Raw genomic sequence first — 18,585 nt, forward strand, 5'->3', positions numbered from 1 at the left:
GAGGCTCAGACTCAGGCAGTCTGCTTGCTGAGCGTGGCTAGTTTCAGCGGCAGCAGCAGGAGAGGAAGACTGGGGCTGCGGGTACCCCAGCATCTGCAGGTCAGCGTCACAGAGAGCAGCATCCTCACCGCCGTGGAGGCTGCGAGCGGCCTCTGGGATCAACCTGGCACCAGCACTGCCTTGACCTGTGTCCTGTTGGGCCCCCAGACCTGCTAAACAACCACATCCTGAAGTCGGCCATGTGTGCGGAAGCCATCGTCGCAGGGATGTCTGTGGAGACCCTGGAGGGCACTACGCTGGAGGTGGGCTGCAGCGGGGACATGCTCACCATCAACGGGAAGGCCATCATCTCCAACAAAGACGTCCTGGCCACCAATGGTGTGATCCACTTCATCGATGAGCTGCTCATCCCAGACTCTGGTGAGTTGGGCCCCTGCGGCCATGACCCTCTCAGGCCCGTCATCCCCTCTGCCACCTGCGGCAGGGGCACCTGGGAATTTTGGAGGTTTGGGCGGCCATGTCCTTGCCTGCACCCAGCTCACAGCCTCTCAGGGGACAAGGCCTGGGGACCAGGTGGGTTGCAGTCAGACTGTGAGGAATCTTGAGCTGCAGGCCTGGGAGTCCGGGTGTCACCTTGGAGGCAGCGGAGAGCTGCTGAGGGGACCCGGGGAGACAGCAGCTCTGCTCTCTCCACTCTGCTTGGGCGCAGAGGGCCGTTTGCTGACCTCAGAGCATGGCCTTCTCTCTGGTGCCTAAGCACCCTGGGTCGCTGACCCTAGGGAAGTGACTGAGTGGACTTTGGCTTGGGCTTCATCTCAGCAGGCTCGCCCCATCCTGGAACTCCAGGGAGGTCGTTGCCCAGAGTGAAGCCATTTCACAGGAGAAAACCAAACCAGAAGAGAACTTTCTGTGGGTGTGGTCGCTGGCATTATCTGCTCCTCAGAAGCTGCGACAGAGGGCGCTGCCTCGCTGCAGGCATCGGCCGGGCCCTGACCAAGGACAGGGACAGAGGCCAGCCCTGCCCCTGCCCAGTGGGACCCAGGGGACCGGCGCCCCAATGACACCAGCCCGCCATGCCCCAGTCGTGTGGAGAGGGCTTTGGCCTCACGAGATGACATTCCTGTTGGCGTGCGTCATGCTCTGGGGTGGACAGAGGATAAATGAAAACAGCACTTATAACTTTTGAACCTGCATTCTCTTTCCTTGCAGCCAAGACGCTGTTTGAGTTGGCTGCAGAGTCTGATGTTTCCACAGCCGTTGACCTTTTCAGACAGGCTGGCCTCGGCGTCCATCTCTCTGGAAAGGAGCGGTTGACCCTCCTGGCCCCCCTGAATTCTGTATTCAAAGGTAATGTGGGCCAAGGCAGCCCCAGGGGCTCGTCACCTCCACAGCACCCTCCCTGATGGATGGCACCCCGCGGAACCTTCGTGCTTCCATGGGGCTCAACCAAAACCTCAGGAGGCTCTGCTGTCTCACTTGGCCGGCCGAGCAGAGAATGCATTTGGGGATCTGGTAGTCAGAATCCAAGAGTTTGCATCTGGCGGGAGAGCAGAGCACTCTCTTGCCTTTTTATTTGCAGAATCCACTGCTCATGTGACCGCCAAAAGGTCAGAGTGAGGATACAGCTGAGCCTTGGCCTCAGGGAAAGCAGAGGAGGGGGCCGAGGGGTGTCCGTGCCTTCCCCTCCCTGTACGGGCAAACCCCAGACACCCTCGATTGTCTAGACCTTCTGTTTGGTTGATTTTGCAGAAGATGCCAGATGTTAAGGAATATTGGCAGCCTCACTGGATTTCTCAATCTCCCTTTTCCAAATGCAGGGAGTGTTGAACTTCTTCACTGGGTTTATCTCCCCTTCTTTTCCTTTGTGGAGCGTGCCTCCGGACCTAACCACACCTTCTTTTGCAGATGGAACCCCTACCATTGATGCACGCACAAAGAATTTGCTTCTGAATCACATGATTAAAGACCAACTGGCCTCCAAGTATTTGTATCACGGACAGACCCTGGACACTCTGGGTGGCAAAAAACTGAGAGTTTTTGTTTATCGCAATGTAAGTTCTGCCTCCTAAATCATGCTCTTTCTTTGTCTCAGCTTTAAGAAATGGAAGCTGCATTGAGGGGTGGGGGTGGGGGATATATGTGTGTGTGTGTGTGTGTGTGTGTGTATGCATATACATGTATATATGTGTGTGTATATATATCCGGAAAAATATATGTATATATAACCAGAAGAATATATATATATATATATATGTATATTTAATAAAGGATTTCAGAGAAGTCCCTTATTTAAAAGGATCAAAATGGGATTCTGAAGAAGAATTAGAATCTCCTTTTCTGGAGACCTTTGGGAATAAAGCACACAGCTACCTGAGCCGGCTAGGTAGGCAGCTATCCACATCGAGTTCAGCGTGGAGGAGGGATGGAGATTTTGAATTTGTAGCTTATGTGAAGAGAAGCCCCCTGAACTGAAGCACAGCCTTCCCTGGTCCAAAAGGTCCTCTTCTCTCTTCTCCTGTCTCTTTTCCGTCTTCCGACCCCACAGTTGCTCTGGAATATCAAACAGAAAGCACAATACAACACAGCCATTCCTTGGGACCAGCCAGTAATGTTGGCTAAAGATAATTGTCACCTGTTAAATAAATAAGTCAATAAAGTCGATCTATTGATTTGATCGTTGTCAACGGCCCCCACATGTGACAGGAGATTCTCATCATGGGGTCTCTCTGTAACTCTAGTGGGGCTCCCCGGCCCTTTTTCCTGGAACACTATTTTAATTATTTCTTCCTCGGAGAAAACACAGCATTTTATCCTAGTCTTACGACCCTCTCCAGTGTATATTCACTGTTCTTTGTGGATGAAGGCATTAGCACGTGGCCCGAGCACATCAAGAGGGCCATGCAGGAGGATAACCTGCCCCGTGTCTGCCCCTCTTTGGCACAGAGCCTGTGCATCGAGAACAGCTGCATTGCCGCCCATGACAAGAGGGGGAGATACGGGACACTCTTCACCATGGACCGGATGCTCACTCCCCCAATGGGGACCGTCATGGACGTCCTGAAGGGGGATAATCGCTTCAGGTAACTGGCCTCATCCCAGGGAAGACTTCTGCCAAGTGGTCGGACCGGGTCGGGACACTGGGTCTCAACAATCTGTCAAGCTCCGCACTTCCTCAAGGGTTCGGTTGGCACTGGCAGTGCCCTGGTGACCTCCAAGCTGGAGATCTGGGAAGGGGAAGGGTCACGCTGGAAGCTTATGTTGAGAAGAAGGGTTATTTCTGGAAGTACAATCCCCACATCCTTGAGAACAGGGAGAGGGCCGCATTTTTGTAGTGAAGTGCAAGGCAGACATCATGCTCTCATTTCAAAGTCCCAAGTAAGCCGAAAGCACCAGGTTTTGAGCGTGGGATATGTTCCACTCTGTGCAGTATCTACTCGTGGCACGTGGAGACTCCTGGCCGCTTCTTCTCAGGCTCCCTGTGTCACTTCGTTCTCTTGCCCCTCTCTCTCCATTCCCGACTTGCTGTGACCTCAAAGCCGGGGAGACTGCCTGCCCTCTGCACTCCTGAATCACATCCCCTGGGCCCCGGGGGCTTGTCCAGTCTGTGGGTCAGCCATGCCACTGGCTTTTTCCTTCCTCCTTTCCCCTCCGGCGTCTGCCTTGTGGCTGTGTGACCAGGCAAGCTTAGCATTTATGGAGAGAAGGTGCATCCTGCTTGTGCCTCAGCAGGGGGTGTGAATTCTGATTCTGGGCTCTACCTGCCCCACAGTGGGGAGGTATTCGGGAAGACAACACCACCTCCCTGCCGCAGCCCAGTGACATTTCCTCTGTGTGTCTCCACAGCATGCTGGTAGCCGCCATCCAGTCCGCTGGGCTGACGGAGATGCTCAACAGGGAAGGCGTCTACACAGTCTTTGCTCCTACGAATGAAGCCTTCCAAGCCATGCCACCAGGAGAGCTGAACAAACTCTTGGGTAAAGACCAACCGAAGCATATTTTCCACGTTTTCTAAAGTGACTATATTGGTCAGGAGACCAGCAGGAAACAGGGGGCATGTTACAAAGAGTTTGATTGAAAGGAACTAAATGAGGAGACTGCAGAAGTGTGGGCAGGAGTAAGGGACCAGCAAAGGAGGATGACACCCAGGGAAGAGTGTTTACCTCCCTAGGCCCGGGGGTGGGGAGGCCTGGGGGGAGGAGGGGACAGGGAGACCGGGAGCCTGGGAGTAGGGGCACAGGACAGCAGCCAGAGCCACACACAGCTGCTGGCAGAACTGAGGCAAGGTGGCCAGGACCCCTTTAGCCTTTCTCTACTCCCACATGCCCATCACGTGGGCCTCCTATCAGCTATGAGAGGGGGGCAGGGGAGCCTACATGATGGCCTCCTTGGGCACCACACAAGGCAGAGAAGAGCAGAGAGGCATTGACTGGGTAACAATCAGCTCTGTCACCAAGATGTGTCTTCCCTTGAGGACCTGTGAGGAGAGTGATAATGAAGCCACTTATCTGCAAGAAATGTTCCTTGAGATAAATGCTTTACTGAGAAGCTATTCCTGGCCCTGAGAAGTTTAGTTGAGGGTGTTTGAGAAGTAACCCTAGTGGTTAAGGGCTTGGACTCCTAGCATACCTAAAAGCAGCTTCAAATCCTGGCTCTGGCGTTCGCCAGCTGAGTGACCTCTAACAAGCTGTTTCACCTTTCTGAGCCTCAGTTTTCCCATTAGAAAAATGAGAGTAGCATGCCCAGTGTTGTGTGGAGTGAATGGGGCATCGCCCACAGTGCAGGGCACACGTCCTCCCTCACGATGGCTGCGATAATGGAGAGTGGGTGCAGGGACACAGCCTTGAGTTCTGGTGTATGCCCGTCAGACACTTCCACTCTCGAAAGACAGTGAACCTGAGGAGGACGAGGAGGAAGAGGGGGAGGAAGAGGAGGAGGGAGGCCCTTGGCCACACCCTGGGGCCCGCATCATCTATAACTTCCATCCAGCTCCAGAGCAGGAGAATAAAAGTTCAGGCTGCAGGCAGCTGTGGGCTGGATTTGTGTCCTGTTTAATATTCTTTATGGCCACACAAATGCCTGTGTCTTTGATGCTGACGTATGTGAGGGGAGAAGTTCATTCTGAACATAAACTTTCCATCCTCTCCTGGACCAGCGGGAGCGGAATTCCCCCAGATGGCCTTGAGCCTGCCCGGCTTCCCTCTCATTTTCAGTTGTGCAGGAGTAAGGAGGGCGCTTGGGCAGAGCTTCCCAAATGCGCCCTCCGCCAGGCCTGCGCACAAGAACAGTCCCTGACACTCCTGGGATCTAGAGGGCGAGCCAGGTGTAAGAGGTCCATCCAGGTGTTAGATGTCTTGGAAGAAGGAGGCCTCTCGCACCATGGGGGCTGGCTTGGCTCCACTCCTCCAGGCAGCATTTCTGTCCAGTGGGAATTCCTGTCCGCCAAGTTGTGGATGTTTGGAAATCACTTAGTACCTGGTGGCTCCATCCCATGGCACTAATGTGGATTTGTTAGTACCCAAGTGAACTCTCCAGAATGCTTTAAAACTTCCTAAGGACTCCTGTTTGAGATGCTGGAAGGAGTCATCCAGAACCCTGAGGGAAATCTGGCCATTTGGCTGGGAATTGGAGATCGGGGCAGCCGTGATGGAGAGGAGAGGACAGCTGGCAGCTTTAAGAATTGCCTCCCACACTTAATTTGGAAAATGCCTATGCACCTTTATGAGCAATCGGATGCTGTCCCCAGTTGGTGGAGGAGCTGATGTGGGCTGGAAGGAATGCCGGCGGGGGCGGGACGTGCAGGGAGGGATGCCGCCAAGGGAATGCCTTCCCGCAGCCCTGACCTCATCGGCTCGGCTCCGTAGCCCCCCCACCAGACGGCAGCTGTTGACTCTTTTAAGTTCTCCCAGCAGGAAACGGCTGCCTCAGAATATGCATTTGAGGGCAGAATGTGTAAATATTTCACTACTGTGTTATAACCATTGGGAGCCACGCTGATGATGAAATGTCCCAGATGCTGGTGCTGGAAAGGTTCCTGGCTTTCCAAGCAAATATTTAGCTCATGGAAAAATGAGTCATACTCACGGAGGAGTATGGATTAACTCCTTCTCAGCATCACGGAGTGCTCTCCGTTAGCCCAGCAGCACCCCGACCCCCAAGTGCAGAGGCAGATTCATGGCCACAGACACGTGCCTCATGGCCCTGAGCCTGTGCAGGTGGGGGGCAGAGGGCTGAGCGCACCCACTGTGTGCTCACCACCTGGTCGCAGAGTTCTCTGCCTCAGGCATCACCAATTGCATCCCCTCTCTGCCCTTCTGGACCATGCCAGTTTCCAGCCCCTTGGAATTAACTCTGCTCTCCTTTCTTTCCCACAAACCTGCAGGCAATGCCAAAGAGCTCGCCAACATCCTGAAATACCACATTGGCGATGAGATCCTGGTCAGCGGAGGCATCGGGGCGCTGGTCCGGCTGAAGTCTCTCCAGGGGGACAAGCTGGAAGTCAGTTCGGTGAGTGTGTCCAAGAGCTCAAAGGCCAGCCGTGCACCTGCGGCTCTCAAGTGCCTCTCGCCCCTGGGCCAGCGTTAGACACACACCTTGAATCTCTGCATGCATTCTGTCCAAAGACAGAAAAGAGAATAGGTTCTTGGGAAATCAGGTGAGATTGTGGTTAGCCACGAATGAGTACTTCCAGATTTGCTGGGGACTCAAGCATCTGACTGGCATCGGGGAGAAGCCATTGGATCTTCCTTCCCTGAAGGAGATGATAGGCAATTCCTCATGCATCTCGAGGGATTGATACCCAGCATCCCCTTCCCATCCCTTCCCTTCAAATCTGGAGCTCACTGAGCTCCACCAGGATCAGATCCTCCCAACAGGCTTTTGCTTCAGATGCTTGGTCTGCGAGCCTTCCCTTGCTCTGCACGTGGATGACATCCACTGCACTTTGAAGCTTCCTCGGGGGATTCCTTCATGGAAGACAGAGGACTGATAGCCGGCCAAGCTCTGTGAAGCTGCCTGTGGCCTCCCCAGCTGCATCCACCAAATCACTGGGCTGCCCTGTGGAGCCACCACTCTTCCAGTGTGTGGCTGGCTCAGCCTCTACTCCCAGCTCCTCTCTCCTGACCATCAGCCATCCCTTTGCTTATCACTTTCCCTCCGGAGCATAAGGAAGCATGTGGAAGCATGTGGGGAGGCAGGAATGAGATGACCTGTTGACTTCTGCGGGTCCCCTAAGAACCTCCCAGCTCCTAGTTTTGGGTGTTGGGGTTCCATCACTGGCTTCCGTTCTCCCTTCTCCCTTGGGTCTGATCCATAAGTCCAAGGGAAGGGCTCAGATAGACACCTGGGTGCACTCCGTATGAGAAAAGCAGGCCGTTGAGGACAAGCACAAGGAGTTTCCACTCAGGGCTGGAGGCCTGGCATCTGTTCCCTGCCATCGCACCTACTTAGCTTAGAGGAGGCACCTGGCCTGTCCTGGGTCTCAGTTTCCTCTTCTGTTCAATGAGACAATGCTATCTGCCTCTTGAGCACACACTGCTGTGAGGACTATGTGGCTGGCCTGGGAGGCCATTTTGTGAATTATTACACCGCATGGAGCCCCACGTGCTGGGGTTAGAGTGTGTCCATTGGACTAATGGTGTGTGGCTGGCAGGAGCCGCTCAGTCCTCCAGCGTGTCCCTCACACCCAGCGCAGGATTTCGCATCCAGAAGAGCTTGGTAAACGCTTGCTGAGTGAGTAAGATCCCGGTGGTCCATGTTCAATAATTGTCATCTCTCTCTTTCTCTCCCAGAAAAACAATGTAGTGAATGTCAATAAGGAGCCCGTTGCTGAAGTTGACATCATGGCCACAAATGGCGTGGTCTATGCCATCTCTAGTGTCCTGCAGCCTCCAGGTAAGGCCCTAAGTATCCCGTCCCCCCTCAGCTGACAGTTGGCCCTTCTTCATGCATAGCAGTTGGTGCTCGATGGGAAAACTATCCCACGCAAAGACAAGAATGGTGTGCCAGTGGAGCCTCCCCTGGCAGCATCGCTGTGGCCGACAGCAAAGTGAATTAGGAGCTGTTGGTTTCAAATGCGCTACACCAGAGATTCGAGGACACGTTTCCTCTTGCTGAATTCCCTGGCTGCCTTAGGCCCCCCTCAGACGCAGCCCACTGACTTGTCACACACAGATGCTGTGAACGTTTCAAGCACACGTTTTACAACATCACGCCTCACAGGAGTTAGTTCTCTTTACTTCCAGCAAAGTTGAACTTGAGTCCATCCTCTGTCTGCACTGTGGGTTCACCTTTCCTTTCCTTGAGTTCCTTCCCCATGGGCCAAATTCCACCTTAAGTTAGGAAAAGTTACAAAGGAAAAATTCATTGGAGAATGTGAGCCAGCGAGCACAACAATGCCCTTCAGTCATGGTTTCTGGGAATGCCATGCTAACAGTTTCACCCTCGCCACCGTGGCATTTTCTTTCATCTCCAGCCGTCAGACCTCAGGAACGAGGGGATGAACTTGCAGACTCTGCGCTGGAAATCTTCAGACAGGCGTCGGCATATTCCAGGGTGAGATGCTGCTAGGTTTGTCTATGGCCTGAGCAGCCCTGGGTCCTCTGCTCAGGCCCATGTGGGAGGCTTTCCGGGTCCCCGTCTTCCTTGGCTGCTGCCCTCTGGCTCCCGTGGAACTTCTCCCCACCCCCACATGGGCATCCTAGTGCCCACCTGAGTGGAGTTCTGAGAAGAGAAGCCAGGCAACCCCCACTTCCCTTGTGGGCAAAAGCCCACGCCTTTAAACTGAGGCCTCTGAGCCTCATTCCATGGGAAAGCCACTGCTGGTAAGAACAGATAAAGCTCTGGGATCCATCTGTCCAAAGAGGGAAACCCATCCTGAATTCGCCTTATGGTGGCCTTGCTTGGCCTGAGCCTGGGTCTCTAAGTCACTCCCCGTTTCTTATGACATGGCCCATCGCGGGGTTGTGGGGCTCTCCAGGGCAGTGGTGTGGGTCCTGGATGCAGGGCAGGTGCGGTAGGATCTCCCTTCCTTGCCTCAGCTCTAACTCCCTCTTCCTGTGCTTCTCTTCCTGCCCCCCCTACCCCCAGCGTGCCCAGGGCCTAGAAGCTCCACTCAGGCTCCTTTGCTGCTTCGAGTGAGGTGGAGCCTCTTGGGAACAGGGCTACCTTATAGAAAGTTTGCATTTCAAGAGAAGAGCCTGCTGGAGGGAGTTCTTACCCCAGAGGCCTGGAGCTGGAAAATGTCCTTTCCTTAGTGCCCCTTGAGAGGGGTTCTTGGCCATGGGCTCCTACTTCTGAGGGTCACTCCCTATGCTCTCCTGGCTCCCCAAGCTCTAGGCTGTGGTCTCAGTGGAAGCCTGGCTTTGGGGTCTCCCAGGAGGTTCCACCCCAGACTCCACCTGGTCAGGGCTTACACACACTTCACTCGGGACTGCCAAAACCGAGTGAGGACCCTCTAAGACCCAGCGGCTACTCATTCCCCTTCCTCTTCCTCACCCGCAGCACTTTTTCTGAGTAGGGATGGCAGTGTGCAAAGCCCTGCCAGGAGCAGGGGCAGGTGCTGCTTTCACTAGAAACCTAACATTTTGCATTCTCTTTCAGGCTGCGCAGACCTCTGTGAAACTAGGTGAGTCTGGCCTGGGGTGAAAGTCCTTTATGCATACTTGAGCCTTTCCCCCGAGTAGGCTCAAACCTGCCATCTGCTGTATATAGATCAGAACATGATGGTGCAATAGAACAAGCATGGCCCTTGGGGTCAGACACAGAAAAAACCCAGTTCCCTTCTCCCTAAGATGGAGATACTCAAAGTACCATCCTTTAGGGCTGCCCTGAGTTTTTGGCTTTGGGAACCTGGGAGTATTGCCGGCACAGGGATTTGGCAGGAGCGCGTGGTGGTCTGGATCTAAGCTGGTAGATGGAGAACATCCCAGTTCATGTTACATCACGGAGTTAGACATCACGATCTTTGTTAGGTCATGGAGCAAGACGAGTCTCATAAACCAAACAGCACCTGCAGGGCGCAGGCGGGAGCTGTGGAAGGGGCCGGCCAGCCCCGTGCTGGTGATTCTGACGGCATCCTAGGCGGACATGGGGTGGTCTGCATCCTTTTTACCTCGAAATTTCTCTCTTCCAGCCCCTGTCTATCAGCGGTTATTAGAGAGGATGAAGCATTAGCGCAGAGGACGCGGGGAGAACGCACTGCGGCAGCTCACCGCCACTTTCTCTGAGTTTACCAAAGAGACTGAATGTTTTTAAAACCAAATTATCACACTTCAAGTGTACCTGGGCTGCACCGGAACGAAATCTGAGCCCTGGGGGGGGGGGGGGGGTAGGGAGGGAGGGAGGAGGGAAAAAGATGTACTTTTATTTGTCTTCCCCCCAAACATGGCTGTTAACCCACTGCATGCAGAGACCTGGGTGTCGCTGCCTCGTAGTCGCTTCTAAAAAGGACCTGTCCCAAGCGTGGAATCCCCCACCCACACCAAGTGCTCTGGAAAAGGGGGCTGCAGTTTTGTGGAGCTCATAAAACACAAATCATACGATCCAGCCTCATGGGGGGCGGGGGGGGGAGTCCTAGCACGGTTTTTGTAAAGCCCTTTTACAACTGGAGAAATGGCATCATTATAAGCTATGAGTGGAACTGCTCTGTCAGACGTGTCTTGTGCCTGCACATGGCTTGGACGCCTCTCGGTGGCCCTGTCCAGGTAGAAAAGAGAGGGGAGGGACAGCATGCAGAGCCCAGGAGTTCCCAGGTGCGGCAAAGCCATCATGTGTTCGTAATAATAAAACCAAAGAAACATAAGCCTGCGTGGACGGGAGCCGCGTGGCGGCCTGGGTGTTCGCAGGGGGAGGTTCCACCCGGGAGCAACTCGGCAAGGAGCCCTGAGGGGACGGCCTGTGGGACGTGCTCTGTCTTTGGTGAACTTGTTTTCCTTTCCGTCTCCGTGGGCCCTGGGGGCTCCAGTCCTCTGTTCACTTGACTCCTCTCACTGGTCATCGGAAGTGTCTGTCTCCCAGCCTCGTGAGCCCCACTTCGTGTTGGGCTTTTGAAGAGGCACCACCCTATGAAGAGGTCGCCCATTACACAGATGACATCGAGGCTCCGGAAAGGGAGAGGTACCAGCAACAGAGCAGATAGCCGGGCTCGGGCCGCACTCAAGCCTCCAGCCCCCCGGGGACCACCATGTGGCTTGGGAGCCAGTTTAGGTTTCCCAGGCTCGTAGCCCCTATGCCGACCCACACACAAATCCTTTCCCCTGCTCCTTTTGTCCTTTCCACTTTGAAACATCCTTGGCACTGACAGGCTAGTGCCCCCACAGCCTCATTACTCCCTGCTTGTGTGGCCTTAAACTCTCAGGGTCCGTTTCCTCATCTGTCCTGGGGGGAGGACCAAAGCATCTAAGTCCTGGGTTGTCGTGCAGAAGAAACGAGATCCTTCTAAGACACTCAGCACAGCCCTAGGCATCCTTGTGCCTACCCTGCTGTCTGGGATTGTGCAGGATCCGTGCAGCTGAGAGCCTCCCGTGCTCAGCCTGGGCTGCCGGGCCAGCAGGTGGAGCTCACTCCTACTTGCAGGACCTAGAGACCCGAAGGTGCGGTGTGTGCAGGGAGTGGGCCCGGCGGGAGCAGCAGACGGGGCCTCCCTCCCAGTTTGGGGAAGACAGACGCCGCCTGTCATCCCTTAGGCTCCTCACCCACTGCTCCACCGCACTCAGCGGTCGCTCCACAAATACCTGTACAAGGCCCTGTTCTCTTGAAGCCTCCTTGCTCATGGGGACGGGAATTGGGAATCAGCGAGTGGCACTACCACCTGTGCCTCCCTAACCACTGAGGAAGAACCTGAAGAAGTGGGGGCTGAGGAAGGGATGCAGGGAGCTCCTTGGAGGGGGAGAGGATGAGAGCAGGTGCAGGAACTAAGCCAGGGGTGCGGAGCTTGGGGAAGGTGCCGGTAGAGGTGACATTTAGCCCTCTACAGCATACAGCCTCTTCCCATGGCCCTGCCCTGCTCCCCTGGCCTCTGCTGGGCTGCCGGGGATGCTGCAGCTATACTTCATGTAAGCGCCCAAAATGCACACCCCGGACTTTCCAAGGAAATATCAGAATCCTAAGAGATGGTTAGTGTAACTTTTAAAGATCCCTCAATTTAAAATAAAAACCAAAGCGAGTTCCTTAAAAATGCCAAAAGCACCCTCCATCCATCGGTGCTTGGGATCCCTGCGCTGCCTCCTGCCCTGCCTGCGTGCCCGCCTCCACAACGAGGGGCTCTGTTCTTTCAGCTGGAGTGTCTTCGTGACTGAGCACCACACGCAGCCTGGCCCTGCCTTCCTTCCAGCCAAAAAGAACTGAGCTCCCTTTTTCCAGGCCTGAATCCCCCTCACTCCCGCCTGTGTTTTTCTTGGACGCCTTGGGCTAAGCATTAGATGCCCCTATCTGGGAATGGATGCCCAGGCCGAGGGGTCAGCCCCTGGATGTTTCGGAGGTACATGCCTGCCTGTGTTCGCCTCCGACAGAAGGCCAGAGAACAGCCCAAGCCAGGAGGCTGCCCAGGCCCGGCCTGCCCCTGCCCGCTGAGCCCCAGGGAGGAAGAGCAAGGAGTTCTGCTAGTTCCCTTCTCTCTGCTGTCACGGGGCAGCTCCCAGGCCTTCGGGGTGGAGAGGACTGCAAAAGCTCTGAGCCTAGGGACCCTGGCACCTTCTGACTGGGCTGTGCCTCTCGCACACAGGGGCAGAGGCTTTCTAGACTTGGCCTCGTAGGCCAGCCACGAGGCCAGCCCAGCTCTAGGGCCAGAGGAGGGGCTGTTCCATTGGGCTTTGCACCGAAATGCACCGTCTTCTTTTCCTTACGGTCCTATTTAAGAGGTATGAATGAGTGGTTTTCATTTTACTGCTGTGGATATGGAAGCTTCAAGACATAGTTTGCCAGGCCACACAGTAGGCAGAGGCTGGCCCATGAACCCGTCCCATTGTGACTCCAGACCCCACACCCCTAAGCACTCTGTCCCTTTTGTCCCACCCACACTGGGGTGCCTGAGCAAGTCAGACAGGGGTGCCAGGGTGCCCAGAAAGGGCATGAAAGCCCCACTGCTTCTGAGAAGCCCCAGAAAGCCTGACCTCTATTTGCACAGCCTAGACAGTCACTTGTTTACATGCTGCCGGTGGCCAGGAGGGGGATCAGCGACAGCCACAGATGCCCTGGCCACATGGACGTCAGGAAAGCAGAGAGAAGGAAGGACTTTCTTACGCAGGGGAGAATGCCTCTGTGCTCAGAGCCATAATTCAGTGTCACGGTCTGAGAGGAGCTGCCCGGAATACTGTGCTCAGAAATTTTTCCGAAGCCAGGATAGAAGGCCATGGAATGAGGGATGGGCCCAGAGCCCTCTCCAGAGAAGTCAAATGAGGCCACTTCTGGCCATGCCTGCCTGGTGAAGAGAGAAACACATCCCCTCTGTGGGATCCTGTGGCCAGATCCTGGCCTGAGGTGGTTCCACATACACAAGTGCTCACACGCTCACATACACACTCTCACAGGGTCACACATGCACACACACACACACAGGTTCACAGATGCACGCGTGCACACACACGCACACTCTCACGGGGTCACGTCACACATGCTCACACGCACACACTCGCAGGGTCACACATGCACACACATGCACACACTCTCACGGGGTCACACATGCACACGCACACACTCGCAGGGTCACACATGCTCACACGCACACACTCTCACAGGGTCACAGATACACACACGCACACACTCTCACATACTCACTCACATGCCCCATGCCCCTCTGCAGGCCTAAAAGGCCCCAGGCAGAGCCTCGGGCACAGGTGTCTTCTGGTGGGGAGAGAAGTCCGGGACCTGGGGGAGCAGGCAGGGCCGTGAGCCCTGTACGGGACCGCGCTGGCTGTGGCCTCGGCTTGCTGGAGGCAGGCTATCCGGGCCACCCACACCGGGCCGCCATCCCCAAGCTCGCCATCGCCATCAGTGGGAGGAGAGGTGGCGGAGGGCCTGAAGAATGCAGGGGCCGGGTCGGTGCCTGTGGGCGGGCAGAGCAAACGCCCCCTCCCCCCAGAGAGTTGCCTGCAGCCGAGCCGGACCGACTGCCTGGAGGCCCCGTGAGACGTTCAGGAGCTCCCCTTGGGACAACGGGGAGCCGCTGGAGGGTTTACTTGGGGGAGAAGGCTGAGAAGGGGTGTGCCCTGAGCGGACTTCCACTGTGGTAAAATGCACATAGCGTGGAATTTACCCTTTTCATCATTTTTTAAAGATTTATTTATTGGAGAGGGAGAGAGAGAGAGAGAGAGAGAGGAAGTGCACGTAAGTGAGGAGGAAAGGTAGAGGGAGAGAATCTCAAGCAGACTCCATGCTGAGCGGGGAGCCCCAGGCGGGCTTGATCCCATGGCCTGTGAGATCCCGACCTAAGCCTTGAGCGGAGAACCCAGAGCCCGACGTCCCGCTAACTGAGTCACCCAGGCACTGCTCTTTCAACCATTTTTAAGTGTATAGTTCAGCAGCATTAAGTACCTTCACACTGTTGTGCCACCATATCCAGGATGCTTTTCTTGTCGTTGGGCAAAACTGAAACTGTAGTACCCACTAACCAGAGCTCTGCATCCTCATCCCTGCCCCTCCCCGGCTCTCCTGGCCCTTGGTCACCACTCTTCAACTTCCTATGCCTATGGGTTTGGCCACTCTAGGTTCTTCATATCAATGGAATCATACAGTATTTTTCCTTTTGTGACTGACTTGTTTCCTCTAGTATGCCTTCTGGGTTCATCCATGTGATAGCATGTGTCAGAATGTCCTTCTTTCTCAAGGTTGAGGAATATTCCATTGCACAAGTGCCACATTTTGTTTATTGATTTATCCACCAATGGAGGATGGGTTGCTCCCACATTCACACTACTGTGAATAATGCTGTTAGGAAGGTGGGTGTACAAATATTTTAGTCCATTTTCAATTATTTTGGGTATATACCCCAAAATGGGATTTGCTGGATCATATGGTGATCTTCAATTTTTTTAGGAAATGAGGCACCTGGGTGGCTCAGTCAATTGAGTGTCTGAATCTTGATTTGGACTCAGGTCGTGATCTTAGGGTCCTGGCTTGGAGGCCCCGAGTTGGGCTCAGCGCTCAGCAGGGAGTCTGCTTATCCCTCTCCCCCTGCCCCTCCACCTGCTCCCATTTTCTTTCTCTCTCAAATAAATAAATAAAATGTTTAAGTTTTTGAGGAACTGCTATACCACTTCTTCAGTCGGCTATGCTATTTTACATTCCCATCAACAATGCACAAGTGTCCGGTGTCTCCACGTCTTCGCCTTGTGGTTTTTCTGTGACTTTTAACATATGTGGTTCTGATTTCATTTCATTTCCTAGTGATGAGCACCGTTGAGGATCTTTTCATGTGCTTATCAGCCATTTGTATGTCTTTGGAAAAATATCTATTCAAGTCTTTGCCCATTTTTGAATTAGGTTGTTGGCTTCTTGAATGTTATAAGAGTTCTTTGTATATTCTGGATTTTCATCTCTCATTAAATATATGATTTGCAAACATTTTCTCCCTTTCTGTGGGTTGCCTTTTCTACTTTGTTGATAGTGCCCTTTGATGAATTAAAATGTTTAGTTTTTATTAAGTCCAATTTATCTGTTTTTCTTTTGTTCCCTGTACTTCTGATATCATATGCAAGAGATCACTGCCAAATCCAATGTCGTAAATCTGTTTTCTTCTAAGAGTTTTATAGTCTTCACTTTTATGTTTAGATCTTTGATTCATTTTGAGTTAGTTATTGTGTATGGTTTAAGGTTCTAACTTCAATCATTTCAAGCAGACACCCAGTTTTCTCAGTAACATTTGTTGGAAAGACTGTCCCTTTCCTGTTGAATGGATCCTGCCACTACTGTTGCAAATTATTTGGCCATACATGCAAGGTGTTATGCCTGCACTCTGTTTCTCTTGGTCTATACGTCTGTTTTTATGTCAAAATCACAGTGTTTTCGTTGGGCTCCCTGCATGGAGCCTGCTTCTCCCTCTGCCTCTGTCTCTGCCTCTCTCTCTCTCTCTCTCTCTGTGTGTGTGTGTGTGTGTGTGTCTCATGAATAAATAAATAAAATCTTAAAAAAAAAAGAATCACAGTGTTTTGATGACTGTAGCATTGTAATGAGTTTTGAAATCAAGAACATGAGTTTTCTGACTGTTCTTTTTCAGGATTTTTTTTGGCTATGCAGAGTCTCTTGAGATTCCATATGAATTTAGGATGGATTTTTTATTTCTGCAATAAGACATCACTGGGATTTTGGTAGCAATTTCACTGAATCTGTAGATCACTTTGCATAATATTGACATCTTTGCAATATGAAGTCTTCGAACCCACAAACACAGGATGTCTTAGGTTTGTTTTGTCTTCTTTAATTTCTTTCAATAGTGTTTTGTCCTTTTCCATGTGTAAGTCTTTCATAGAACCTTGGTTAAATTAATTCCTGAGTGTTCAATTTTTTATGCCATTGTAAATGGCATTATTTTCTTAATTTCCCAGTTTGTGTTTAGAAGATTGTTTTGGCTACAGGGTAGAAGAAAGGAGTGGAAGCTGGGAAGCCAGTCAGGAGGCTGTTACACTTGTGCAGGCAAGAGATGATGGAGGACTAGGGTGGTCTCACTAAAGACGGAAGGACATGGATGGATAAGGTCTGTCCTGCAAGTGGGACAGACGGAACTTGGAACTGGGTTGGAGGACTAGTGGGAAAGAAAAGGGGAATTCAAGATGCTGACGCTTCCACCTCAAACAGCTGGCTCAAAGATGGTGCCCGTTTTTCTAAAATGCAGCACAGTGAGGGAGAAGTTCAGGAGGAGAAAATTAATGGCTCTACTTTGGATATTTGCAGTTAGGGAAGCCAGTTAAATATCCAAAGTGAGATGTCAAAGAGGCTTTTCTCTATCCAAGCCTAGAGCTCAGAGAAGAGACTGTGTTGAAGTGTCTGGGAATTATCGCATACAAGGATTATTCACACACAGGGCCTAGGTGAGAGCACCTAGCAAGAGCACACAGACAAAGAAGAGTGCCTTGGGTTTCTCCAGCATCCAGAGGCCTGGCAGAGGAAGAGAGAGCTGCAGAAAGACCGAGAATTTGTATGTGGAGCCAAAGCAGGAGAGCCTTACGAGAGGGATGGAGCATCAGCCATGTTAAGTTATTGGTATGGCCCCCGGATCTGGCCACACAAATGTCATCAGTATCCTCGGCAAGAACATGGTCAATGGAGGCCAGAGGACTGCATCTGGAGTGAGAGGGAACAAAGATGAGATGGCTGCATTTTGTGGTTTGAGTGTGTGAATAGATGCCATTTTCAGGGAATGAGAACCCTGTAGGTAAAAGAAAAACTGGAAATCGTCTCCTCGTTCAGTCGCCTCCTTCACACCTGGCTCAGAACCCCATTACACCATCCCCTGTGGATCCATTATCATAGCCTCAATAACTAAATCGGAGTAATTTTCCACTTCCTTTCTGGCTTCCCCTCCTAAAGTGTGTGCTGCTCCCTGTCCCACCACTCTGTCCCAGGGCCTGGCATGCAGGAAATGTCCAAAGGCAGTTACCCCAGAGCCTGGTTTCCAGACAGACGATGGCCCATTTGTTCAATAAGTGAGCTCTGAACCTGTTGCTCTGTGAAAAGGAAGAGGAGGCTTCCCAGACACTTGGGGGCATCTTTCTGGAAGGCAGTTATGCACGCAGATTGGAGGAAGCCTGCATGCGGTGCTCTCCTCAGGGCTCTCCCAGGAAAGCAGAAGGTGGCCTGCTTGGCTCTGCTTCAGTCCACTCTGGCTAAGAGGCCTCCCTGACTGAGGGGGGCACCCGTGGGCCAGCAGGGCCCCGGAGAAGGAGAACGTCTGGTCCAGGGAACAGACAAATGGTTGGTTAATCACACCACAAAGCAGGTGACTTCATCTGGAGCAGGTGATCTGACCTTCTAACTCCCCTGGGGAGGAAATTTCAAGCTTAGGTAGTCTTCCCCGTTTCTCGGATCCTCTACCCTCAGTTGTACTGAAGGAAGGAGGTCTGAGGTTTGGGAGCAGCAGAGACAGAGGGGAAGGACTTTTGATTAAATATCCTCATTTGGGCGGAAATGAGTTTTTGAGTGAACAGATGGAAAAACCACTCTCTCCCCTGTCAGTGGGGCCAGTGAGTCCCTATGGCTTCCTGGCAACAGCCCATAAATAATTCCAGCTCAAGGAAGCCATCTGCATGTGGGGACATTTCCCTGATGACAGCTCTTGCTCTGGCTCCCAGAAGTGGAGGGCGAGGGAGACAGCCCTGGGGGTGGCCTGGTCACGACAGGGTCAGGGCAGGGAGCACCTTGGAGCTAGGGTACGCGTGCACGTGCGCACACACACGCACACACACCACACACACCCCTGTTTCCTCGGTTCTTCCACCATACAGGAACAGCTCCTCAGAACGTGTCTGAGAGCAAAGCAAGACCAGTCTCTGAACAGCCTAGACGCAGCCTCAAATCCCAGCCCTACCCTGACAGGAAACTCCACATTCAGATCCTACTAACTTCCAGCCTCAAGCAGGGGTTCCCGATCTTCCTGGA

The 18,585-nt window shown here is 53.0% G+C and overlaps 1 protein-coding gene across 1 annotated transcript in view; it reads left to right on the top strand.

The window, feature by feature from the left end:
• The window catches only part of TGFBI (transforming growth factor beta induced), a 32,623-nt gene extending 21,825 nt beyond the window's left edge, over nucleotides 1-10,798 (top strand). The window contains exons 8-17 of the mRNA XM_038552235.1: nucleotides 208-420; nucleotides 1,210-1,347; nucleotides 1,906-2,051; nucleotides 2,944-3,080; nucleotides 3,844-3,974; nucleotides 6,380-6,504; nucleotides 7,788-7,890; nucleotides 8,471-8,550; nucleotides 9,598-9,622; nucleotides 10,130-10,798. Coding sequence (XP_038408163.1) covers nucleotides 208-420; nucleotides 1,210-1,347; nucleotides 1,906-2,051; nucleotides 2,944-3,080; nucleotides 3,844-3,974; nucleotides 6,380-6,504; nucleotides 7,788-7,890; nucleotides 8,471-8,550; nucleotides 9,598-9,622; nucleotides 10,130-10,170 — 1,139 coding nt within the window. The 3' untranslated portion in view covers nucleotides 10,171-10,798. The remainder of the gene's footprint in view (nucleotides 1-207; nucleotides 421-1,209; nucleotides 1,348-1,905; nucleotides 2,052-2,943; nucleotides 3,081-3,843; nucleotides 3,975-6,379; nucleotides 6,505-7,787; nucleotides 7,891-8,470; nucleotides 8,551-9,597; nucleotides 9,623-10,129) is intronic.
• Nucleotides 10,799-18,585: the final 7,787 nt, after the last annotated feature.

This window comes from Canis lupus, chromosome 11, assembly GCF_011100685.1.
Source record: "Canis lupus familiaris isolate Mischka breed German Shepherd chromosome 11, alternate assembly UU_Cfam_GSD_1.0, whole genome shotgun sequence".
Taxonomy (NCBI): Eukaryota; Metazoa; Chordata; class Mammalia; order Carnivora; family Canidae; genus Canis; species Canis lupus.